Source organism: Sphaerodactylus townsendi, linkage group LG08, assembly GCF_021028975.2.
Source record: "Sphaerodactylus townsendi isolate TG3544 linkage group LG08, MPM_Stown_v2.3, whole genome shotgun sequence".
In the NCBI taxonomy this organism is placed as follows: Eukaryota; Metazoa; Chordata; class Lepidosauria; order Squamata; family Sphaerodactylidae; genus Sphaerodactylus; species Sphaerodactylus townsendi.
In genome coordinates this window covers 107,425,517-107,448,936 of record NC_059432.1, presented here as the reverse complement: position 1 = coordinate 107,448,936, position 23,420 = coordinate 107,425,517, and the positions used below count along the sequence as shown (strand labels likewise).

Below are 23,420 nucleotides of genomic sequence, written 5' to 3'. Positions count from 1 at the left end.
ACAAGAGGAAGATTTATGCTCCGGCGTAGGCCTCAAAAGCCACAAAAAAAGCCCGCTTGCTTCTCCCTTTGGAAGGGTGCTGACTTCAGCCGCTCGGGCATACGGGTCAGGGACAGAGGCGGGATCCAGCCGGTTCTCGCAGGTTCCCGAGAGTAGGTTACTAATTATTTGTGTGTGCCGAGAGGGGGTTACTAATGGGTGATTTTGCCACGTGATTTTGGCCTTCGTTACGCCCCTCCTCTCAGCAGTAGCGCGCAGAACTTGAAGCAGTCTAGCAGGAAGTGCACCGGCGTGTGTGGCAGCCTGCGCCTGCGTGCGATAGATTTCAGCCCAGGGACCGGCGCTGGCAACTGCGTCCTTACATTACAGCCCAGCCCAGTAATGCCTTGCCCCAGAAGTGCCTGACCCAGCCTAAGTGGTGCCTTGCCCAGCCCCATTGGTGCTACGCCACAGTTTGAATCCCACCACCGTGGGAACCAGTTACTAAAAGTTTTGGATCCCACCACTGGGCCAGGGAAGGGCTTGTCCTAAGGCCTGTTATATATAGGGGCACCAAAGCCTGACCCAAAAGTGTTAATGGCTGAAGAGGAAGCATTCCTTCACAAGGCTAGAATGCACAGGGAGGGGGGGGTGGAGATCTCCTGGGATTACAATCGATCTCCAGAGGAGCGGGATCACTTGCCCTGGAGAAAATGGCAGCTTTGGAGAGTGGATCCTATGGCAGTATAGAAGAAGAAGAAGAGTTTGGATTTATATCCCCCCCAGTGGTGGGATCCAAAAGCCCCTTTCCCTTCCCCGCCCCCAAACAAACACCCTGTGAGGTGGGTGGGGCTGAGAGAGCTCCGAGAAGCTGTGACTAGCCCAAGGTCACCCAGCTGGCGTGTGTGGGAGCACACAGGCTAATCTGAATTCCCCAGATAAGCCTCCACAACTCAAGTGGCAGAACGGGGAATCAAACCCGGTTCCTCCAGATTAGAATGCACCTGCTCTTAACCACTACACCACTGCACAACCACTACGACTGAGCTGCTTAGCAGTCAATACCTGTTGAGATTGGGTAAGCTAAGCCATCCAGGTTCGAGTGCCAATACATGAGCCTGTCCTTTATTTGTTGGGGCCTCCAATCTCCTAGTGCCCCATTGCAACCCAGTCCCTTGGTGATGACACACTTTCAGAGCATATGCATCCTCTGGTCACCCAGCTGGCATGTGCTGGAGTGCACCCAGCTGGCATGTGCTGGAGTGCACAAGCTAATCTAGTTCCCCGGATAAGCCTCCACAGCTCAAGTGGCAGAGCGGGGAATCAAACCCGGTTCTCCAGATTAGAGAGCACCTGCTCTTAACTACTACACCACGCTGGCTCTCCCCATTGAGGCCCTCCCCTCCCCTCCCCTGCCCAAACCTCACTCTTCACAAGTTCCACTCCGTTGCCAGACTGAACTATGGTGGACCAAGGGGGACCCTGTTTGGAAGGGCAGTGGCGTCTCTACCCCCCTCAGCTAACACTTGGGGTGCCTAGCCATGCAGTCTCAAAATGGAGGAGCCCACAAAGAGAAAGAATTATGTCTGGACTTGTCTCCAGTGGTGGGATCCAAACATTTTAGTAACAGGTTCCCATGGTGGTGGGATTCAAACTGTGGCGTAGCGCCAATGGGGCTGGGCGGGGCACGACGGGGGCGTGACCAGGGATACTGGGGCGGGGCATTGCTGGGCGGGGCTGTGGCAAGGACGCAGCCGCTGCGCCGGTCCTTGGGCGGGAAACGAATGCACGCAGGCGCAGGCTGCCACGCACGCCGGTGCACCTCCTGCTAGACTGCTTCAAGTTCTGCGCGCTACTGCTGAGAGGAGGGGCGTAACTAAGGCAAAAATCACATGGCAAAATCACCAATTAGCAACCCCCTCCCGGCACACACAAATAATTAGTAACCTACTCTCGGGAACCTGTGAGAACCTGCTGGATCCCACCTCTGCTTGTCTCCCTCCAAACCAGCCTTGCCTAATGCTTCTCTCACACCCTCTCTGACAGGATTAAGTGATCACAAAAGACCTTGCCCTGGAGAGAGTTCCCATCTCTAAACCTGGACGGTATACCCTGGTGAAGACAATGAATGTGTTAACATGCTTGCCCTCAATGTTGCGCTAACCAAATGTTTCTTCCTCTGACTATACCTTTAATGACTACCTCATTTACATGGTCATCGTTTTACAGCTGTAATTTCATCACCTAATTTCCCCTTCTGGAGGCACGCTCAAGCTTGGAGCATCAAGCTGATGTCTCAACCCATTACCCCAATGACCCGATCATTAAGGTGGAGGTCTTTACCTTTGTCTGGAAGATTAAGGAGCACTCTGCATACCCCTCAGGGTCCCTTTTCCCCTATGAGAAGCCCCCCTCTTCTCTCTGGACACATCTCTGTTAGTACTATTGCTCCACAATGCATTGTTCTTTCAGAGCTAAGTGGGGGTGCTTAGTAGTGGTTAAGAGCAGGTGCACTCTAATCTGGAGAACCGGGTTTGATCCCCTTCCACTTGAGCTGTGGAGGCTTATCTGGTGAACCAGATTAGCTGGTGCACACCAACACATGCCAGCTGGGTGACTTGGGCTTGTTACAGCTCTTTGGAGGTCTCTCAGCCCCACTTACCTCACAGGGTTTTTTGGGGGGAGGGAAGCGAAAGGAGATTGTAAGCCCCTTTGAGTCTCCCACAGGAGACAAAGGGGCGATATAAATTCAAACTACTCCTTGTGGTGGTGGTGGTGGTTCTTTTCTTTCCTCTTGGAGGGTGGTCCGCCAGGAAATTACCTGTCCATTCAATGGCTAATCTTCCCCTGTTGGCAAGGAACCAATGGGCTGTTTTGAGCCAGTGTGGTGTAGTGGTTAAGAGCAGGTGCACTCTAGTTTGGAGAACCGGGTTTGATTCCCCACCCTTCCACCTGAGTGGCAGACTCTTATCTGGTGAACTGGATTTGTTTCTGCATCCTACTTTCCTGCTGGGTGACCTTGGGCTAGTCAGTTTTTCAGAACTCTCTCAGCCCCACCTACCTCACAAGGTGTCTGTTGTGGGGAGAGGAAGGGAAAGGAGCTTGAAAGCCACCTTCTACAGGAGAGAAAGGTGGGGTTTAAATCCTCCTCCTCCTCCTCCTCCTCCTCCTCCTCCTCCTCCTCTTCGTCTTCGTCTTCGTCTTCGTCTTCGTCTTCGTCTTCTTCTTCTTCTTCTTCTTCTTCTTCTTCTTCTTCTTCTTCTTCTTCTTCGTCGTCGTCGTCGTCGTCGTCGTCGTCGTCGTCGCCGCCGCCGCCTCCTCCTCCTCCTCCTCCTCCTCCTCCTCCATGCCAAACATGCCCCGAAACAAAAACGCTGCGGCCAATCCTCTTTGAAGTCGTGGGAACCTTGCCATGCCTAATCAGCCATAATTTGCCTTGAAATTCATGAGCCGGACTCCCAGATTCGGGAAGTGGGCTGGGGAGAATGTGGGCTGGGCCCAGGTGAGCCCTTCGAGAGGCCTACTTGTTCTGTCACGCAAAGCGGATTGATGGCCCTCCTCCTCCTCTCTCCCAGGGGCCCGGCTGGACTTCCCAGGCGCTGGGGTGAATCTGAGCTGGATCCTGCCCAACCAGCTACAGCCTGATGCTCACAATTGGTCTCAGCCGCGGCCCCCAGAAAGGCAGCAGAACATACCTGGCATTTCTCAGGCAAGTCACACCTATTCCTGGGATTGAACAGAAGGGGAACTATTTGGCTAAGACTGATAGAGGTGACCGTCTTTTGTTCAAACGTGGCTGGCATTTTGGGTCGGGGAAAAGGAGAAACCACCAATGCATGATGAGCTGGCTTCCGCTGCCCCTAATATTAAGAACATAAGAACAAGCCAGCTGGATCAGACCAAAGTCCATCTAGTCCAGCTCTCTGCTACTCGCAGTGGCCCACCAGGTGCCTTTGGGAGATCACATGCAGGATGTGAAAGCAATGGCCTTCTGCTGCTGCTGCTGCTCCTGAGCACCTGGTCTGCTAAGGCATTTGCAATCTCAGATCAAAGAGGATCAAGATCGGTAGCCATAAATCGACTTCTCCTCCATCAATCTGTCCAAGCCCCTTTTAAAGCTATCCAGGTTAGTGGCCATCACCACCTCCTGTGGCAGCATATTCCAAACACCAATCACATGTTGCGTGAAGGTTTCCTTTTATTAGTCCTAATTCTTCCCCCCAAGCATTTTCAATGGATGCCCCCTGGTTCTAGTATTGTGAGAAAGAGAGAACAATTTCTCTCTGTCCACATTTTCTACCCCATGCCTAATTTTATAGACTTCAATCATATCCCCCCTCAGCCGCCTCCTCTCCAAACTAAAGAGTCCCAAACGCTGCAGCCTCTCCTCATAGGGAAGGTGCTCCAGTCCCTCAATCATCCTCGTTGCCCTTCTCGGCACTTTTTCTATCTCTTCAATATCCTTTTTGAGATGTGGCGACCAGAACTGAACACAGTACTCCAAGTGCGGTCGCACTTTCATCAGCATAACCTGATACGTATGAAGATAGCATCCCTCTCTGACACACCTGACAAAGAGCGCTTCGATTCTCAAAAGCTCACCTTCCAAAAGTCTGCTTGGTCTCTAAAGTGCTACTGGGCTTAACTTCTGAGAGCCAGCGTGGCGTAGTGGCTAAGAAAAGGTGGATTCTAATCTGGAGAACCGGGTTTGATTCCCCGCTCCTCCTCCATCTGAGTGGTGGAGGCTTATCTGGGGAACCAGATGTGTTTCTGCACTCCTGCATTCCTGCTGGGTGACCTTGGGCTAGTCACAGCTCTTCAGAGCTCTCTCAGCCCCACCCACCTCACAAGGTGTCTGTTGTGGGGAGAGGAAGGGAAAGTGGACTGCACAACCTCGGAGTGTGGTGGAGTCTCCTTCTTGGGAGGTTTTTAAACAGAGGCTGGGTAGCCATCTGTCAAGAGTGCTTTGACTGTGTATTCCTGAATGGCAGGGGGTTGGACTGGATGGCCCTTAGGGTCTCTTCCAACCCTAGGATTCTATGAAAGGAAGCCAACGGTCATACAGAGGCTTCAGTGTGCGTTTGTGTGTGTGTCGGGGAGGGGGGGGGCGTTAAGCAAAACGACCTGGGTTTCCCTCAGAGCCCCATTTTCCAGCCCCCCGTTCCTGGGAAATCACTGTCCTTCTCACGTCCCTTTCCTGAACTGACGTGCTTTCTTAATACTCCTTTTGAGCTCTTCTCTGGGGGTTTCTGCAGAGGTGTCCCTCTTTGTCTCCCTAATGTCTGTCGATGCACCAGGCTCAAAAATGAGGGCACTTTAAAAACTGGGCAACCCTGGAAAGGGGGAGAGAGAAAAAGAATTGGAGGAGAACGTCCCTTACCTATGCGCAAAATTGTACCTAGGAGGAAACATCTCTTGGAGCATCTGCTCCATTCGTGGGTGTTTGGCTCCCTCTTGTGGTGAGAAGGAGGAAGAAGAAGAGTTTGGATTTATATCCCCCCTTTCTCTCCTGTAAGGAGACTCAAAGGGGCTTACAATCTCCTTGCCCTCTCCCGCCCACAACAAACACCCTGTGAGGTGGGCGGGGCTGAGAGAGCTCCAAAGGACTGTGACTAAGGTCACCCAGCTGGCATGGGTTGGAGCGCACAAACTAATCTAGTTCACCGGATAAGCCTTCATAGCTCAAGTGGCAGAGCACAAAATTATACCTAGGAGGAAGCGTCTATTGGAGCATCTGCTCCATTCGCGGGTGTTTGGCTCCCTCTTGTGGTGAGAAGGAGGAAGAAGAAGAATTTGGATTTATATCCCCCCTTTCTCTCCTGTAAGGAGACTCAAAGGGGCTGACAACCTCCTTGCCCTCCCCCGCCCACAACAAACACCCTGTGAGGTGGGCGGGGCTGAGAGAGCTCCAAAGAACTGCGATGAAGGTCACCCAGCTGACATGTGTTGAGAGTGCACAAACTAATCTAGTTCGCCAAATAAGCCTCCACAGCTCAGGTGGCAGAGCGGGGAATCAAACCTGGTTCTCCAGATCAGAGTGCACCTGCTCTTAACCGCTGCGCCACGCTGGCTCTCAGATGGGAAAAGATAGGATGTCAGGGGAAGCCTTCCCTTCAGAGAGAGGTGGGGTTGCCAACTCTGGGTTGGGAAATACTGGCAGATTTGGAGCCTAAGGCGGGCGGGGTTTGGAGAGGAGCGGAATCTCAGCAAAGTATAGTTCCACCTTCCACAGCAGCCATTTTCCTCCAGTGGAGCTGATCTTGGCTGTCTGGAGTTAAATAATAACAGTGGGAGATCTCCAGGCGCGGCCTGGAAGTTGGCAACTCCACTTGGAACCAATGCAGGTCGCTTCGCTGGAGCCTCAGCCAGACTCTTTGCACTCGGTGCTTCCCAGCGAGCTGAATAATTGACCGGAGACTTCCTTGCCCAGCTGCCGGCCTCAATGGGGGAGCTTTTGCCAATGGGCGCAGCTGGAGGCTTGGCAGCAGACAGGAACACTAGTGCAGGGATGGGGTGGGGGGTTGAATGAGTTGCCCTTCAGTGGCACGATGCCCGTTTGTCAGGAGGGGACCTGCTGTCCGTTTCGCACAGAGCCAGATTTCGAATTTAGTTAGTGTTTCAGAATAGGGTGGCCCACTCCAGTTTGGGGGGTTCCTGCAGATGTGGGGGCTGGCGTGGGGGGACGTGGGGAGGGGCCTCACAGTTGGCCTTCCAAAGGAGCCATCTTTCTCCAGGGGCACTGCTACCTCTCTTCTGGATATCTTTTGTAATTCCTATTTGGCAACCCTGTTTGCGGCAGGTCGGCCTTCCCCGGTTGATACGTTTGCCACAAGTGAATGCTGCCTTCTGAGAGGATCAGAACAGACTTTATAGCAGGCAAGTAAAAACAGATGGCTTTGTACAGCGCAATAAGGACATAAGAAAGAGCCTGCTGGATCAGACCAGAGTCCATCTAGTTCAACACTCTGCTACTCACAGTGGCCCACCAGGTGCCTTTGGGAGCTCACATGCAGGATGTGAAAGCAATGGCCTTCTGCTGCTGCTGCTGCTGCACCAGAGCACCTGGTCTGCTAAGGCATTTGCAATCTCAGATCAAGGAGGCTCGAGATTGGTAGCCATACATCGACTTCTCCTCCATACATCTGTCCAAGCCCTTTTAAAAGCTATGCTTTTGAGTGGTCGGAAACAAATTGTGGAATAGGAGCAGAGGTGGGATCCAGCAGGTTCTCACCAGTTCCAGAGAGTGGGTTACTAATTATTGGTGTGTGCCGAGAGGGGGTTACGAATTGGGTCCGCTTTTCCATCTCCACGCCCTTGCCTCCCCGAGAGGCATCCTGCCTTTGAACGTGAAGGTTCCATATAGCAATTGCGACTAATAATGTCACTCCCTGAACTGGGTTAATCCCTTTCAGGTACTGCAATTCATTGATTCTCAGCCTTTCGTACCTTTTATCTCACCATTGCTGTGGTCAGATTTGTGAGTTGGGGCATTTTCTATAATGTGATGATGATTTAGAAATGACCTGGTGCAAAAAAATTTTTGGGGGTCGTGGTGGGGTGGCTGCCCATGGGGGGGGGCATCCAACTCAGGTTTTGCCCAGGGCTCAGGTTTGCCTAGGTACGCCTCTGCCCCCTTTGCTGAGGGGGGGCTGGTGAGGGAACCTGTTACTAAAATTTTTGGATCCCACCACTGAATAGGAGTGTTCACCCCTACTGAGGAAAAAGTGACTCTTTAAAGTCTGTGTTTCTAATAGTGTTTAACAGTGCTTAGGTGATCATTGTAACAGGCGAGGCTCCATGTATAATGTAATATATATATAAGAAGGGTTTGGGTTCTTGGCTTGTTTGTGAGTTGGCAGATCTGTATCACTTTGTGGCACATTATATAACATTATAATTAACAGCATAACCACGCTGGCCATTGGAGAGTGTTTCGGAATGCTCTGTCACAGAGGCCCCTTCCGCACGTGCAGAATAACGCACTTTCAATCCACTTTCAATGCACTTTGCAGCTGGATTTTACTGTGCGGAAGAGCCAAATCCACTTGCCAACAATTGTGAAAGAGCTAGGGTGTCCTTACAGGAGAGAAAAGGGGGGATATGCACAGATCAGTTCCTCTGGAGCACAGGTGTCAAACTCGCAGCCCTCCAGATGTTATGGACTACAGTTCCCATCATGCTGGCAGGGGATGATGGGAACTGTAGTCCATAACATCTGGAGGGGCGCAAGTTTGGCACCTATGCTCTGGAGCAGGGGTATTCAAACTATGGCCCCCCCAGATGTTCATGAACTACAATTCCCATCAGCCCTGCCACTTAGCCATGCTAGCAGGGGCTGATGGGAATTGTAGTTCATGAACATCTGGAGGGCCATAGTTTGAAGACCCCTGCTCTGGAGAATAGCTGCTGTGGAGGCTAGATTCTATGGTATGCCATAGATTGTAGGTCGGAAGGGTGGACAAACAATACAGTTATATGTATAAAATAATGATCAAAGCAGCCCATGCAACAATAGCCTTGGGCTGGAAAGAAAAGAAAAAATGGACACTTCAGAGATGGTTAAGAATATATCTGGGAACAAGTGACACTTGATATTTTCGATATACTAACCAAAACTAAGGCGTGTGAAGATAAACAGAATGACATTTTGAAGATATGGATAAAATATCGTGGACTGGATGAAAAGAAGCTCAAGGAACGAGAAAGAGGTATGGGAGAAGAGGCTACAGAGAATGAACTTACTGCTGTTGGTGTGACAAAACTATGAAGAAGAAGTAATGGGGGGAGGGAGAAAAGGGGGGGAAGTATTGTTTGAAAATGTATGAAGAAGAAAATTACTATAAACTGTAAAATTCAAATGATACAATTAAATTTTTTCTTTAAAAAATAAACCATAGATTGTAGGTGAAATCCCTTCCCGTGTTGCTCCTTCCCATAGTGGCATAATATCCAGGAATTTCCCAGGCCACGGTTGGCAACCATATCTGGCCACCCCCAGTGGGTTGGACTTGCTCTCTTGGTGGATAGCTCCCCTTATAATGGGCAACCCCGGAATGTCTGCACATGACCATTCTCCGGCACACAAAACAGAAAAAAAACCACGCTTGGCCACGCTGTTTCGTTTTTCTTCAACGGCTTTTAAAAAATAAATACAGCATCTCCCGTTCTTAATCCTTCCGCTTGGAGAAGAGCAGGGGAAACGGACCTTGCTCTCCAGAACCATAAATTACACAACCAACCCGGACAAAGTACAAACAAGAACAACTAGCTCCTTACCGAAACAAACAAGACAACCCCCAACCCCCGGAAATGTTGCTAGCGAAGGGCAATTTTACATTATATACAGCCTAGTCGGGGGGGCATTGCCCATTTCTTGGGGGGCGGGGCATCCGGCAAGCGAAAGGCACAGCGGTGCAATTGTCCCAGAAGAGGTGAAGATGACTGAGCCACTTCGGGTGGGATGGAATGGGGGTGGGGATATTTGTACGCTTAGCTTGTATTTATACTGCACACGTCTACACCGCTGGGTCCGGCAGTGTCCAAGATCGGACCCCTTCGAGGGGTTTATTGCTCTGCGCCAAACTGGGCTACGTGTCCCCCACTAGCAACACGCAGGGAGCCAATCCGCAGACTCCAAGAGCGCCTCCCGAATCCAGGGAAACCGTCGTCTGGCTGAGTCCTCCTGCTGCTTCTATGCTGACAGATGCAGATATGATAGAGTAGCTGGGACTGCCACTCTAGAGCGGTATCAGAAGGCACCCTCCTGTTGTCCTTAACAAGCCAACAAAACACGGGCAGCTTTGGGAAAGCCCTGCCCGGTGCCGGCCGCAAAGGGTCCTGGCTTCCGGCTCTTTGGGTGCCTTGGCGGTGCCACGCCGGCTTCCCGGCTCCAGCCGGCCAGCTAGCGTCTCCAGGAATTCTCAGCCTCTTCTTGGAGTATCTCTGGAGCTTCTTTGGGAAGGTCTTCTGGCACTGCAGGGCAAAGGTCAGGGAAAGGTCAGCATGAGAGCAAAATCCCAGGACGGGAAAGCTATTCCTCCTGGCGCATCTAGTAATGAACTCTGAGCCTGTTGCTGCTTAGATTTCGAAGAGATCTGTGTCCAGAGCTTCTCATCAGTTTTGAGAGGACCACGGCCATAGCCATGGGGCACCAGCCTCTGGTTCCAACAGTCATCACTGGCCCCACCCCCATATTGTATTTTATGGTCCTGGAAAGGAGAGTCCCACCCTCTTTTCTCTTCGGAAAATGGGGAACATCAGAAGAACCCTGCTGGGTCAGACCAGTGAGGGTCCATCTAGTCCAGCATCCTGTCTCACACAGTGGCCAACCTGTTCCTCTGGAGGTCCAAGAACAGGGCACAGAGGCCAAGACCTTCATAAGAACATAAGAAGACCCTTGCTGGATCAGACCAATGGTCCACCTAGTCCAGCATCCTATCTCCCACAGTGGCCAACCTGTTCCTCTGGAGGTCCAAGAACAGGGCACAGAGGCCAAGACCTTCATAAGAACATAAGAAGACCCTTGTTGGATCAAACCAGTGGTCCATCTAGTCCAGCATCCTGTCACACACAGTGACCAACCTGTTCCTCTGGAGGTCCAAGAACAGGGCACAGAGGCCGAGACCTTCATAAGAACATAAGAAGACCCTTGTTGGATCAGACCAATGGTCCACCTAGTCCACCATCCTGTCTCGCACAGTGGCCAACCTGTTCCTCTGGAGGTCCAAGAACAGGGCACAGAGGCCGAGACCTTCATAAGAACATATGAAGACCCTTGCTGGATCAGACCAGTGGTCCATCTAGTCCAGCATCCTATCTCCCACAATGGCCAACCAGCCACTGACAGAACTTTCCTCCATAATCTATTCCCCTTTTTTTAAAAAAATACAAGTAACTGGGACCGGTGCATAAACTAAATATATCACAATAGAAGCACCACAAACATATAACAAAGATAAGCCAATATTTTGATTTATGCATTTTCGAAGGCTTTCACAGCTGGATTCAGCTGGTTGTGGTGGGTTTTCCGGGCTGTGTGGCCGTGGTCTGGTGGATCTTGTTCCTAACATTTCACCTGCATCTGTGGCTGGCATCTTCAGAGGTGTATCACAGAGGGAAGTCTGTTACACACTGTGTCCAGAGAAAAGGGAATGTTTGGGGTATATATTGTCCATGTCCCAGGGTAGAGGAGATAATCAGTGATAAGAGTGTTTGGGTAGAACTTGCTATGCAAAGATGTGGTTGAGTACACTGTATTGTGGGTGGGGTTATCAGTCCATTTACATTTGCATTCCCTGCAGCAGCAGCAGTATTGGTGAATGCAAATCCAGTGTCTGGGTGGAGTCCATTGTCCATGAACTTAGCATGCCCTTGGCCTTTGATTCTGGTGTTTTTAAGTGCTGGTAGCCAAGCTTTGTTAATTCTCAGAGTCTCTTCTTTCCTGTTGAAGTTGTCTTGGTGTTTGCGAATGTCAATGGCCTCCCCGTGCAATCTGACATAGTAACCTTCCAAATTGTCCAGAATTTCAGTGTTTTCAAATAAAATGTTAGGTCCAGTTTTGTTTAGGACATGTTCTGCTACTGCAGATTTTTCAGGATGGTTAAGCCGATAGTGTCTTTCGTGCTCCTCCTGAAGATGCCAGCCACAGATGCAGGCTGGCATCTTCAGATGCAGGCGAAACAGTTAGGAACAATATCCACCAGACCACGGCCACACAGCCCGGAAAACCCACCACAACCATTTTGATTTATGTCTGGGGTGCTTCTATTGTGATATACTTAGCCCTCTTTTAGAGCCATCTATGCCTGTGACTCTCGCTAGATCCCCTTGCAGCAACTCTCCCTTTTGAATCCTCAGGGGAAGGCCTCAGCCTCTATGCTCTTAGCCAGGAGTCCAATGTTGCCAAAAGGCGCCCCCCTTGTGGGAAGGGGATGCATGACAAGAGTAGGCTGGGTCCCTGACCTTGGCACTTAGAGCAGCAGGCGTCCTCTGTTCTTCCTTCTCTGGAGCAAGAGGCCGGGGAGCATTCCTGGCGCTGGCAGTGCGTTTCCCCAGACTGGAAAGGAGAAAGGGATAGAGAGGGTCATAAGAACATAAGAACTAGCCTGCTGGATCAAAGCAGAGTCCATCTAGTCCAGCTCTCTGCCACTCGCAGTGGCGCACCAGGTGCCTTTGGGAGCTCACATGTAGGATGTGAATGCAATGGCCTTCTGCGGCTGTTGCTCCCGAGCACCTGGACTGTTAAGGCATTTGCAATCTCAGATCAAAGAGGATCAAGATTGGTAGCCACAAATTGACTTCTCCTCCATAAATCTGTCCAAGCCCCTTTTAAAGCTATCCAGGTTAGTGGCCATCACCACCTCCTGTGGCAGCCTACTCCAAACACCAATCACACGTTGCGTGAAGAAGTGTTTCCTTTTATTAGTCCTAATTCTCCCCCCCAGCATTTTCAATGAATGCCCCCTGGTTCTAGTATTGTGAGAAAGAGAGAAAAATTTCTCTCTGTCAACATTTTCTACCCCATGCATAATTTTATAGACTTCGATCATATCCCCCCTCAGACGTCTCCTCTCCAAACTAAAGAGTCCCAAACGCTGCAGCCTCTCCTCATAAGGAAGGTGCTTCAATCCCTCAATCATCCTCATTGCCCTTCTCTGCACTTTTTCTATCTCTTCGATATCCTTTTTGAGATGTGGCGACCAGAACCCTGAAGACACAGTGATACTCCCAAGATGCGTGTGCCACCACAGCTTTATATAAGGGCATGACAATCCTTGCAGTTTTATTATCAACTCCCTTCCTAATTATCCCCAGCATAGAGTTTGCCTTTTTCACAGCTGCCTTGCATTGAGTTGACATTCCCATGGAACTTCAACTAAGACGCCCAAATCCCTTTCCTGGTCTGTGACTGATAGCACTGACCCCTGTAGTGTGTATGTGAAGTTTGGTCAGACGATATGTTTGGTCAGACGACATGAGCCAAGATTTGGGGCAGCATTTTCCCAGCTGAAAACAGGGGTGCCCTTCAATAGTCGGGGTTCTACACCAAGCTTCACTCTGCAAGAGTGTAGCTATTGAACTAAGACTAAGGAGACGAGGGTTTGAATCCCCCACTCGGGCATCCAGTTCATGGTGGAATCTCAAGTCAGCCTCTTTATATCTGCTGCTGGGAGTGGAAAAGAGAGCAACAGGCAATCTGTGATGTGAGCTCCCCCCAGTGGTGCAGCGCCAACGGGACAGGGTGGGGTGCGGTGCCCTGGGCGGAGCAGCGGAGGGGGCGTGGCATGGGCGGACAGTGCCGTGGCAGGGGTGCAGGCCGCGCCCCCTCACTCCACCTCTGGGCGAACCAGATGTGTTCCCGCACTCCTACATTTCTGCCGGGTGACCTTGGGCTAGTCACAGTTCTTTGGAATTCTCTCAGCCCCACCTGCTTCACAGGGTGTCTGTTGTGGGGGAGAGGAAGGGAAAGGAACTTGCACGCCACCTTCAGACTCCAAACTCTTCTCCTTCTCTTGCTCTTCCCCCTATATCTAACCGAGCTTTCCAACTTCTGGAGAGAGGGGCTGTCCCTCGGCACCCACGACCCCTCGTGGCACCTGCTCACTTACCACACACCAGCAGGTGATGCATTTCATCTCCCCGAAAGGGGGCACTGTGGGGTGCCAGCTCTCGTTGTGCATGTACCACTGGCGCCCAAACCGGCAAGCTCTGGGTCCGTCAGCCTGCATCATGTCTGACAGCGCGACGGAACTCTGCTCTGAGGCTGTCGAAAGAAGAGAGGAGGTGGCAAACACAGCAAAAGACCAGAGATTTGAAAGAGCTCAAGGGCTTGCTCATAAACGATCCCAAACAGTGGCATTTAGACTTAGACCAATCCCTGCCATGTAGTCTCTTAAGCGTCCCCTCTCCTGGCTTTCTATAAACCATGTGTAACCCCTATGTCCAGAATGGGTTGACCCAGAAAGGGGTGGAGACTCAAAGCAGCAGAAGGCTGCAAAAACTGGTGAAGTTGGAGGAAGCTCTCAGGCTACCAGGCTGGGGCCTTGATTTATTTCTGTATAAGCTCTTAACACCTTGTTTAAGGTAACTGCAAAGTTGTTGGGAACTAGTGGGAAGGGAGTTGTTTATTTTTGCTGTATTGTAAATGTTAGAATTTATTGTTTCAGGGCTTTCTGTGTATGTAGTTGATGGGAGTTCTTTTGGGGACCTTCATCATCTTGGATCCCGTTCACCAAGCCTCTGAAGTCTTCATAAGCCAACCACCAGCAGGAAGAATTGGACTTGGCATGATCAGTAGATTGTAAATAGAAGGACTTGAAATGCAACCTAAAAGGACTGTAAATTGTTAATGTGAAATGTTCATGTTAAAAGTGTTATTTGTTCAGGAAGTAAAGCATTTTGTTTTAAATTTAGTTCTTTGCAACTCCTTCCAAGTTCTGCCCCACAGAACCCACAGATAGAGGTTACACGTGCAAAACGAAATTATTCAAGAAGGCTTTTCCACACTGGCCATATGGCAACCCTACCCAAAATTATTCACAGTTAGTTGGGTAAATTATCAGGGAATGTGGCTTACGCTACTGCCGATAGTTTAGTGTCAGTTGGATGCTACTATGTAATTCTGCCTCATTTAATGTCCACATTAACACCGATGCTTCGTTTTGGTTCTGTTTTTTTGGACTTCGGATTGGTTCTGCAATCCAAATCATATTTAATTGTTTATTGACTGTCCCATCCCGTTGACTGTGTTTGACGTATTCCGGGTAATCCGCCTTAAGTCCCAGTGAATAAGAAAGACGACAAATAATGTAAATTAATATGTTATTGTGTAAATTGATCCCCTCCTCTCCCAAGGCGGTACCCCTGAAATCTCCAGGAATTCCCCAACCCAAAGATGGCAACCTTCCTCTGTGGCTTTACAGATCTCTGCCTTCTGATAGTTTCACCCAGGGATAAACTAGTCTGTGAACTTTGCTCTGGTCTGCTTATCTTCCCGGGAGCCAGCCATCTGCGCCTGGGAGGACACCAAGATGCCCCTTCCGTGAGAAACAGCCTTGCTGAACTATTCCCTCAAACGGCCCACACACTGTGTACCAACTCAGAAGCCAAAATAATCCTTGGCTGCTTGGAGATTGTGCCTGGATTTTTGTTTAGGACAGTGGTGGCGAACCTCTGGCACGGGTGCCAGAGGTGGCACTCAGAGCCCTCTCTGTGGGCACACTCGCACAGAGTTCATCATGTGGGGGTGGGTGGGTGGAAAATCGCCCCCCCCCACACTCACACCTGGGCCGCTGGGAACGATCTGTAGGTAACCCTGTTAAGTGCTGTTAAACCCCACAGATTTTCATGGGCAGAACTAAAGCACAATCCTTTTCTTGGGAGTAAGTTCGGTTGCTGGCAATGGGGCTTGCTTCTAAACCCTCCTAGGTTGTGATTCACTAATTCGGAAAGTTGCACGGTGGCTTCAAAGCAAAGCCACCGACAACCACCAAACTTACTCCCGAGTAATGCGCGCCTTGAAGTCAACAATTTTTTCTAAACTAAAACCTCAGTATTCAGGTTAAATTGCCGCGTGGGCACTTTGCGATACATAAGTGGGTTTTGGGTTGCAGTTTGGGCACTCGGTCTGGAAAAGGTTCGCCATCGCTGCTATATGGGATGCACCGAAGTATTAAAAAACACCCTTGAAAAGTGATATGAAACTTTGCCAAAGGGGGGGGGGTTTCAACAAGCAGACGGGCAATTATTATTCTGCTTCTTACCTAGGGTGACAGGTGGGGGCAACAGAGATCTGTTCTCCTGGAGAAAATGGCTGCTGTGGAAGGCTGCAGTATACCCAGCTGGAATCCTCCCCAAACTTCACCCTCCAATCTGCAGGAATTTGGTAACCGGACCCTTTCTTTAAGTGACAGCTGTCCTGCCGGGAGCTCACAGGAGTGGTCAGCCTGCCCCAGGGATGTAGCGGAGCCGTGGAAGGGAAGCAGAGCGCAGCCCGGCACGCGCAGCTCACCTGGGCACTGCTTGCAGCAGTCAGACGGGCTGGCGCGGATGGGGTTGCTGCAGGTCAGGCGCGGGCACTGCACCTTCTCGCAGTGAACTTCCCCGGTGGCTCCCTGTGCGGAGACAACAGCCCCTGGGTAAGAATGGGAACTCTGGTGCCTGAGGGGCCAACTCTGAGAGATGCTCTTGACTCTCGTCGGAGCCGGGAGACCTGGGTTCGAATCCCCACTCTTCCAAGTTGCTCCTTGGGGGACTTGGGCTCAGCCTCGCCCACCTCGCAGGGAAGGTGGGATAAAAATGCATCGGACGCAAGCCTTGCCCTGGGGCCGGCCCATCTCACCTTGCACGTGCAAACGGCGCATTTGATGAGGCCGAAAGGGGGGACCACGGGGTGCCAGCGGGTGCCTGCCCCTCGCCACGTCTTGTCACCGTCAAAGTAACAACCTGCAGCGTGAGAAGGAGGGAGGAAGTCGGAGAGCTTCTCCTGCCCCTAGGGGCGAGAGTGGGTATTGCTCCTGGAGTGCCGCGACCAGAATTTTCCAAAAGGGGCAGCCCAAGAGGGCCGCCATCTGAAGCGATGAAGCGTTTTGACCTTTGACTCTTCGTGGAATGTGCAAAGCTACAAAAAGACTGCCCCCCCCTGCAATGCACAGGTACCTTTAAGGAGGTTCCAGCACCAACACAGAAGGTCTTTCTGCAAGTCATTTGCAAATCTGATTTCCCAGTGAAGGATTGTAGAGTTGGGATCGCAGAGCATTTACCTTTGTGGAAAGACAAACCAGCCCTCCGCCGCCCCTCAAAAGGCTCATGCATTTTCAGTCGCCATCCTCCCGCTTACCTTCACTGCTATCCCGGGCCTTCTCAGCTCTCTGCCCTTCTAGGATTTCCTTCTTCTCTGTTCAAGAAGAAATAATGTCGGATGATCACAGACAGAGACATCAGTGGCCATCACGCCAGGGTCTGATAAAACCTCCTCTAGGACCACGGAGGACCTGCTCCTTCCCCACTTCCTGCTGGGGCTCGGACCAGTGGCGTAGCTGCCAGGGGACAGGGTGGCATTCACCATGCATAGGCGGGGTGTGGGCTTTCTGGGGGTGTTCCAGAGAATGGCGTGGCAGACGGGGGTGTGGCAGGGGTGCAGGACACACATGCTCCAGGCGCAGTTCCCCCTTGCTACGCCCTGACTTGAACCATTGATCCCCCACAGTGGTGGGAGGGCTGTGGGTAGCAGTATGGGGGGGGGGCACAATGCTGGCATCACATCGCTTCTGGTAAAAAATTGGAAGTGACATAGGGTGGCTCTAGGAATCGCCAGATCAGCCTCCACCACTCAGGTGGAAGAGCGGGGAATCAAACCCGGTTCTCCAGATTAGAATCCACCTGCTCTTAAGAAGAAGAAGAAGAAGAAGAAGAAGAAGAAGAAGAAGAAGAAGAAGAAGAAGAAGAAGAAGAAGAAGAAGAAGAAGAAGAAGAAGAAGAAGAGGAGGAGGAGGAGTTTGGATTTATATCCCCCCCTTCTCTCCTGCAGGAGACTCAAAGGGGCTTACAATCTCCTTGTCCTTCCCCCCATAACAACAAACACCCTGTGAGGTGGGTGGGGCTGAGAGAGCTCCGAGAAGCTGTGACTAGCCCAAGGTCACCCAGCTGGCGTGTGTGGGAGTGATCAGGCTAATCTGAATTCCCCAGAGAAGCCTCCACAGCTCAGGCGGCAGAGCTGGGAATCAAACCCGGTTCCTCCAGATTAGATACACGAGCTCTTAACCTCCTACGCCACGCTGGATCTCAAGGAGACAACCTTTAAAAAACATCACCCTGTTGTGACCCATCTTTCTCACCTTCACACACAGGGCAGCATTGGTCCTCCAGGTGAACTGGCTGGGAGCAGTTGAGGGGCTGGCACAGGACCGGGTCACAGATGACGGTGCGCTTCTGCCAAGGCGGAGACATGCAGGAAGGGGAGGGTCAGTCATTCATGGGATGGCGGATACAAAAGCTGAGTACAGAGGAATCTGAGGTGTCAAAGGGGGGGGGGTGCTGAGAGTTCCATGTCTGGGCCTCTGAGAAACTTTTAAAACTTAACTTTCGGGCTCCTGCAGTGTGGCAGCAAGTCAACTCGTTCCCGGATTAGGGGCTTAGGGGAATTCGGTCACAGATCCTCAACATCACGCAGGATCGGCAATAAACCGAGTAACAAACTGCCTTCTGCCAAGCCACAATATTGGTTCTTCCAGCTGCGCTGCCTGGCCCTCAAATGATTTAGACAGCTGTTGCAAACTCCGTCCCCTCCCATAGGGGCACTCCAGCTGCGAGAGAAGACCTGAAAAGCTTTTTATGTGGCTCATCTGAATTTGATCTGCTGAATTTGGTCTTCAGTATTGTTCATAGTAGCCATTAGTACAGAGGTGTCCAACTCTGGTGCTTCAGATGTTCATGGACTACAATTCCCATCAGCCCCTGGGAATTGTAGTCTATGAACATCTGAAGCGCCAGAGTTGGACACCCCTGAACTAGAACAACAGTGTTTTCCTGTCTCTTTTTTTTCTGAGCGAACAACTCCCCTTCTGGGAGGACTAACAGAGGATCCGATTGGTTTGTTCCCTTATGGGTAACTGGTTTGTCTGTCCGTCTGTTCCTTCATTCACTCACTTATTCATTCATAAAATGTGTATGCTGTCACTCCAGACATGCCTTGCAACAAAAACAATAGAACACAACCAACCAACCAACCAACCCTAACTCTGAAGTTTTTCTGTTGGGAGGTGATAAACCAAATCAATACAGACTGCTTTTCATGTATCTGTCTACTGCTGCAAGGACACTGCGTGCACAAAAATGGAGAGATAATAAAATACCGACAAAGGAAGGCTGAATATTGAAAGTCACAGAATACTTGGAAATAGCAAAGTTAACAATTTCATGAAGAGAAAGTAAAACACAGAAGGTAGTAGAGAAATAATTGCAGGATTTGAGATCGAAAAGAAAAGAGCAGAATGAATTAGAATATTAGTAATGATATAGTGTGTAAGAAGAAGAAGAAGAAGAAGAAGAAGAGTTTGGATTTATATCCCCCCTTTCTCTCCTGCAGGAGACTCAAAGGAGCTTACAATCTCCTTGCCCTTCCCCCCTCACAACAAACACCCTGTGAGGTAGGTGGGGCTGAGAGAGCTCCGAGAAGCTGTGACTAGCCCAAGGTCACCCAGCTGGCGTGTGTGGGAGTGTACAGGCTAATCTGAATTCCCCAGAGAAGCCTCCACAGTTCAGGCGGCAGAGCTGGGAATCAAACCCGATTCCTCCAGATTAGATACACGAGCTCTTAACCTCCTACGCCACTGCTGCTCCTTGATGAATTGATGAATTCATTGATGAATTGTTTCATTTTAAATAAATGCACAAACCTAGGATGGATTAGAATTCAGCAATAAGATAGCCGGAAGTCATTATATGGTTTTTATGGTGTTTAGTTTAGTTAGTTATAATAGGTTGCGTTAAGATACTGTAAAATGTGTGTTTTATTTTTTCCTATGTTCTTTTTTGGATTTCTTCTTTTTATTTTGTTTTCATGTAATTGTAGATGTGGGAGTGTATAGTGGTATTGTTTTACATAAAAATGAAGCTGGTCCAGCATGCGGCGGCACGTGTTCTCACCAGTGGTGCTTTCAGAGAACACATCCAACCTGTGCATTGGCTTCCAGTTGAGTTCCGAATCATTCATAAGGTATGGGTGCTTACCTTTAAGGCCTTACGCGGCCTGGGACCTTTGTACCTTCGGGACCGTCTTATCCCATACGTCCCTACACGGCCTCTACGTTCGTCAGAGGCCAATTTGCTGGTGGTCCCTGGCCCCTGCCTGGTGGAACACCTTACCACCAGCTATTCGGGCCCTGCGGGACCTTGGAGAGTTCAGCAGCCTGTAAGACCGAATTGTTCCACCGGGCGTTTGGGGAGGCCGGCCGCTGAGGTGCGCCCCGCCCCGCCCCGCCCCGCCCCGCCCCGCCCCGCCCCTTCCTTTCTCCCTTCCCCCTTTACTTCCTGGGTTCTTCACTTCTCTGTTTTGTTTTTCCAGGGTGGATTTATGAAGTCTGGGTTTATGTTGGACGCCACTGCAATGCATTGTTATTCATCTGTTTTAATGGGGGTTTATTGTAATTATTGTTTTTATCATGTTGTTCCCCGCCCAGAGCCCTTCGGGGGAAAGGCGGTATACAAGACCAATTATAAATAAATAAATAAATAAAAACCAAAACAGATCACAGCAATAAAGCCAAGCCAATAAAAACAAGTCAAGACGATAAAATAAATAAAAACAAGTCAACAGAAACAAAATAGAGCATAACAACGTACGACAGTCTCAAATGATGTTAGTAATATAGTCTCCAGGCAAAGAGTGGGTCATAAGCAGCTAAAAAAAAGGCGGAGGCTTCAGAGCCCAAAGTTAAAAGCCTGGGCAGAGAGAAAGGGCTTGGCTGACTGCTAAAAGACAGTACAGGAGGGTAGGAGCCAAATAATAATAATAATAGTTTGGATTTATATCCTCCCTTTCTCTCCGGTAGGAGACTCAAAGGGGCTTACAATCTCCTTGCCCTTCCCCCCTGTGAGGTAGGTGGGGCTGAGAGAGCTCCGAGAAGCTGTGACTAGTCCAAGGTCACCCTGCTGGCGTGTGTGGGAGTGAACAGGCTAATCTGAATTCCCCAGATAAACTTCCACCGCTCAGGCGGCAGAGCTGAGAATGAAACCCGGTTCCTCCAGGGGAAGGCATTCCAAAGGCTACCACCGTTAAGGCCTTGCCTCTAGTTGCTACCTGCCTCCTCTCTGCAAGCACACAGACCTGGACTTCAGGAAAGGATCTTAACTGGCAGTACTCTGGTTTGGTCTGGAAACCCATACACCCTGCAGTGGGATCTCAGGAGCAACAGCAGTCTTTACATTTGTGCTTCGAGCCAGTGGTGTAGCACCAAGGGGACGGGGGGGCATGATGCACCGGGTGCGTGCCGGTGCGGGGCAGTTCCGGGGGCTTGGCGGGTGGGGGTGTGCGGGGCGCAGGGTGCATCCGTGCCCCAGGCGCAGTTCCCCCTAGCTCCGGCCCTGCTTCGAGCACACCCTGCCTTTTATCGTACCCACCTGGCAACTGCAAACGGAGCATTTCCTGTCGTAGTCTGGGGCCCAGCGGGAGCCGTGAGCGCGATACTGTCCTTCAAAGAAGCAGGCATTGGGGTCTTTCTTCAACTCTTCAGGGCTCTTGGTGACGGGCTCACTTGGCCTCTCCTCCTGCGCATCTTCAGGGGCCAACCGGAGGCCCCCCGCCTCACAGCGGTTTGGAATGTGTACCTGAAAGACCGGAGGCGTTTAGATGTGAGGGGCAGGAAAGCATTTTGCCCATGGGATCAGGGGCACCACAGATGTATTCAAGATCCATCATGGTAGTGGAAAGCACCATCAAGTCTCAGCTAGCTTATGACAACCCTGTATTTGTAACCAGTGGTGGGATCCAAAAATTTTAGTAACAGGTTCCCATGGGGGTGGGATTCAAACAGTGGTGTAGCGCCAATGGGGCTGGGCGGGGCATGACAGGGGCGTGGCCAGGCATTCTGGGGGCGGGGCATTAATAATGTCTCTGTTCTTGTAAAAAAACTCCTACTATAAAAAAAGTTCCTAATTTCCAGCTGGTATCTTTCTGTCCATAATTTAAACTCATTATAGCAAGTCCTATCGTCTACTGCCAACAGAAACAACTACTTCTCCTCTAACTGACTGCCTGTCAAATACTTAATAATACTTAAATTTGTTTCTAGAAATCAAAAGAAGGATACTTTCCTTAAACAAGGAACTTTACCATATTTCTAAAACATGTTTTCAAAACAGCCCGACAGGGAGAATTACCCCGTTTTCTACCTTTGCTAACCAGCCACATAGGAAACAACAGGACTTTATGGTTTTTGGACCTAATGGAATTTCTAACAGAAAAGCAGACCCAATTAGTAACCCCCTCTTGGCACACACAGATAATTAGTAACCCACTCTCGGGAACTGGTCAGAACCTGCTGGATCCCACCTCTGTAACCCATAATGACCAAGGCTCCTGAACATTTATCTGCCCCTTTCCTGAGCAGGCCTGGGGCTACGTGAATCTTCCCAATAGTTTTTCACTTTTCTCACAGTCAAGAATCATAGAGTTGGGGGGGCCAGACAGGCCACCTAGTCCAATCCTTCGCTCAATGCAGGATCAGCTTAAATTAGCGCATCCCCGACCATTGTTTGCACACCTGCTGCTTGAAGACTGCCAGCGAGAGGCAGCGCGTCACCGTCCCGTTCCTAGTCTTGCTCGAATAACAGGGACCAATACTTTGCTAACAGAAGCCTCGTTTATTGGTGTTTGGAATATGCTGCCACAGGAGGTGGTGATGGCCACTAACCAGGATAGCTTTAAAAAGGGCTTGGACAGATTTATGGAGGAGAAGTCGATCTCTGGCTACCAATCTTGATCCTCCTTGATCTGAGATTGCAAATGCCTTAGCAGACCAGGTGCTCAGGAGCAGCAGCAGCAGAAGGCCATTGCTTTCACCTCCTGCATGTGAGCTCCCAAAGGCACCTGGTGGGCCACTGCGAGTAGCAGAGAGCTGGACTAGATGGACTCTGGTCTGATCCAGCAGGCTCTTTCTTATGTTCTTAAGGCCATTGCTTTTACATCCTGCCTGTGAGCTTCCAAAGGCACCTGGTGGGCCACTGCGAGTAGCAGAGAGCTGGACTAGATGGACTCTGGTCTGATCCAGCAGGCTCTTTCTTATGTTCTTAAGGCCATTGCTTTCACATCCTGCCTGTGAGCTCCCAAAGGCACCTGGTGGGCCACTGCGAGTAGCAGAGTGCTGGACTAGATGGACTCTGGTCTGATCCAGCAGGCTCTTTCTTATGTTCTTAAGGCCATTGCTTTCACATCCTGCCTGTTCCCCCCCCCCACCCCCCCCCCCCTCCCCCCCCCCCCCACCCCCCCACCCCCACCCCCCCCCCCCCCCACCCGCCCCCCGGCCCCCGCCCCCCCCCCCCCCCACCCCCCCCCCCCCCCACCCCCCCCCCCCCCCACCCCCCCCCCCCCCCACCCCCCCCCCCCCCCACCCCCCCCCCCCCCCACCCCCCCCCCCCCCCACCCCCCCCCCCCCCCACCCCCCCCCCCCCCCACCCCCCCCCCCCCCCACCCCCCCCCCCCCCCACCCCCCCCCCCCCCCACCCCCCCCCCCCCCCACCCCCCCCCCCCCCCACCCCCCCCCCCCCCCACCCCCCCCCCCCCCCACCCCCCCCCCCCCCCACCCCCCCCCCCCCCCACCCCCCCCCCCCCCCACCCCCCCCCCCCCCCACCCCCCCCCCCCCCCACCCCCCCCCCCCCCCACCCCCCCCCCCCCCCACCCCCCCCCCCCCCCACCCCCCCCCCCCCCCACCCCCCCCCCCCCCCA

At 51.4% G+C, this 23,420-nt stretch overlaps 1 protein-coding gene across 1 annotated transcript in view; it reads right to left on the bottom strand.

Moving 5' to 3' along the window:
* Positions 1–9,093: 9,093 nt before the first annotated feature.
* The window catches only part of CHRD (chordin), a 75,148-nt gene continuing 60,821 nt past the window's right edge, over positions 9,094–23,420 (bottom strand). The window contains exons 6-14 of the mRNA XM_048506944.1: positions 22,239–22,296; positions 21,097–21,303; positions 17,814–17,907; positions 16,817–16,873; positions 16,319–16,422; positions 15,989–16,091; positions 13,587–13,741; positions 11,941–12,034; positions 9,094–9,951 (exon numbers count right to left, since the gene is read on the bottom strand). Of these exons, the coding sequence (XP_048362901.1) occupies positions 9,881–9,951; positions 11,941–12,034; positions 13,587–13,741; positions 15,989–16,091; positions 16,319–16,422; positions 16,817–16,873; positions 17,814–17,907; positions 21,097–21,303; positions 22,239–22,296 (943 nt within the window). The 3' untranslated portion in view covers positions 9,094–9,880. The remainder of the gene's footprint in view (positions 9,952–11,940; positions 12,035–13,586; positions 13,742–15,988; positions 16,092–16,318; positions 16,423–16,816; positions 16,874–17,813; positions 17,908–21,096; positions 21,304–22,238; positions 22,297–23,420) is intronic.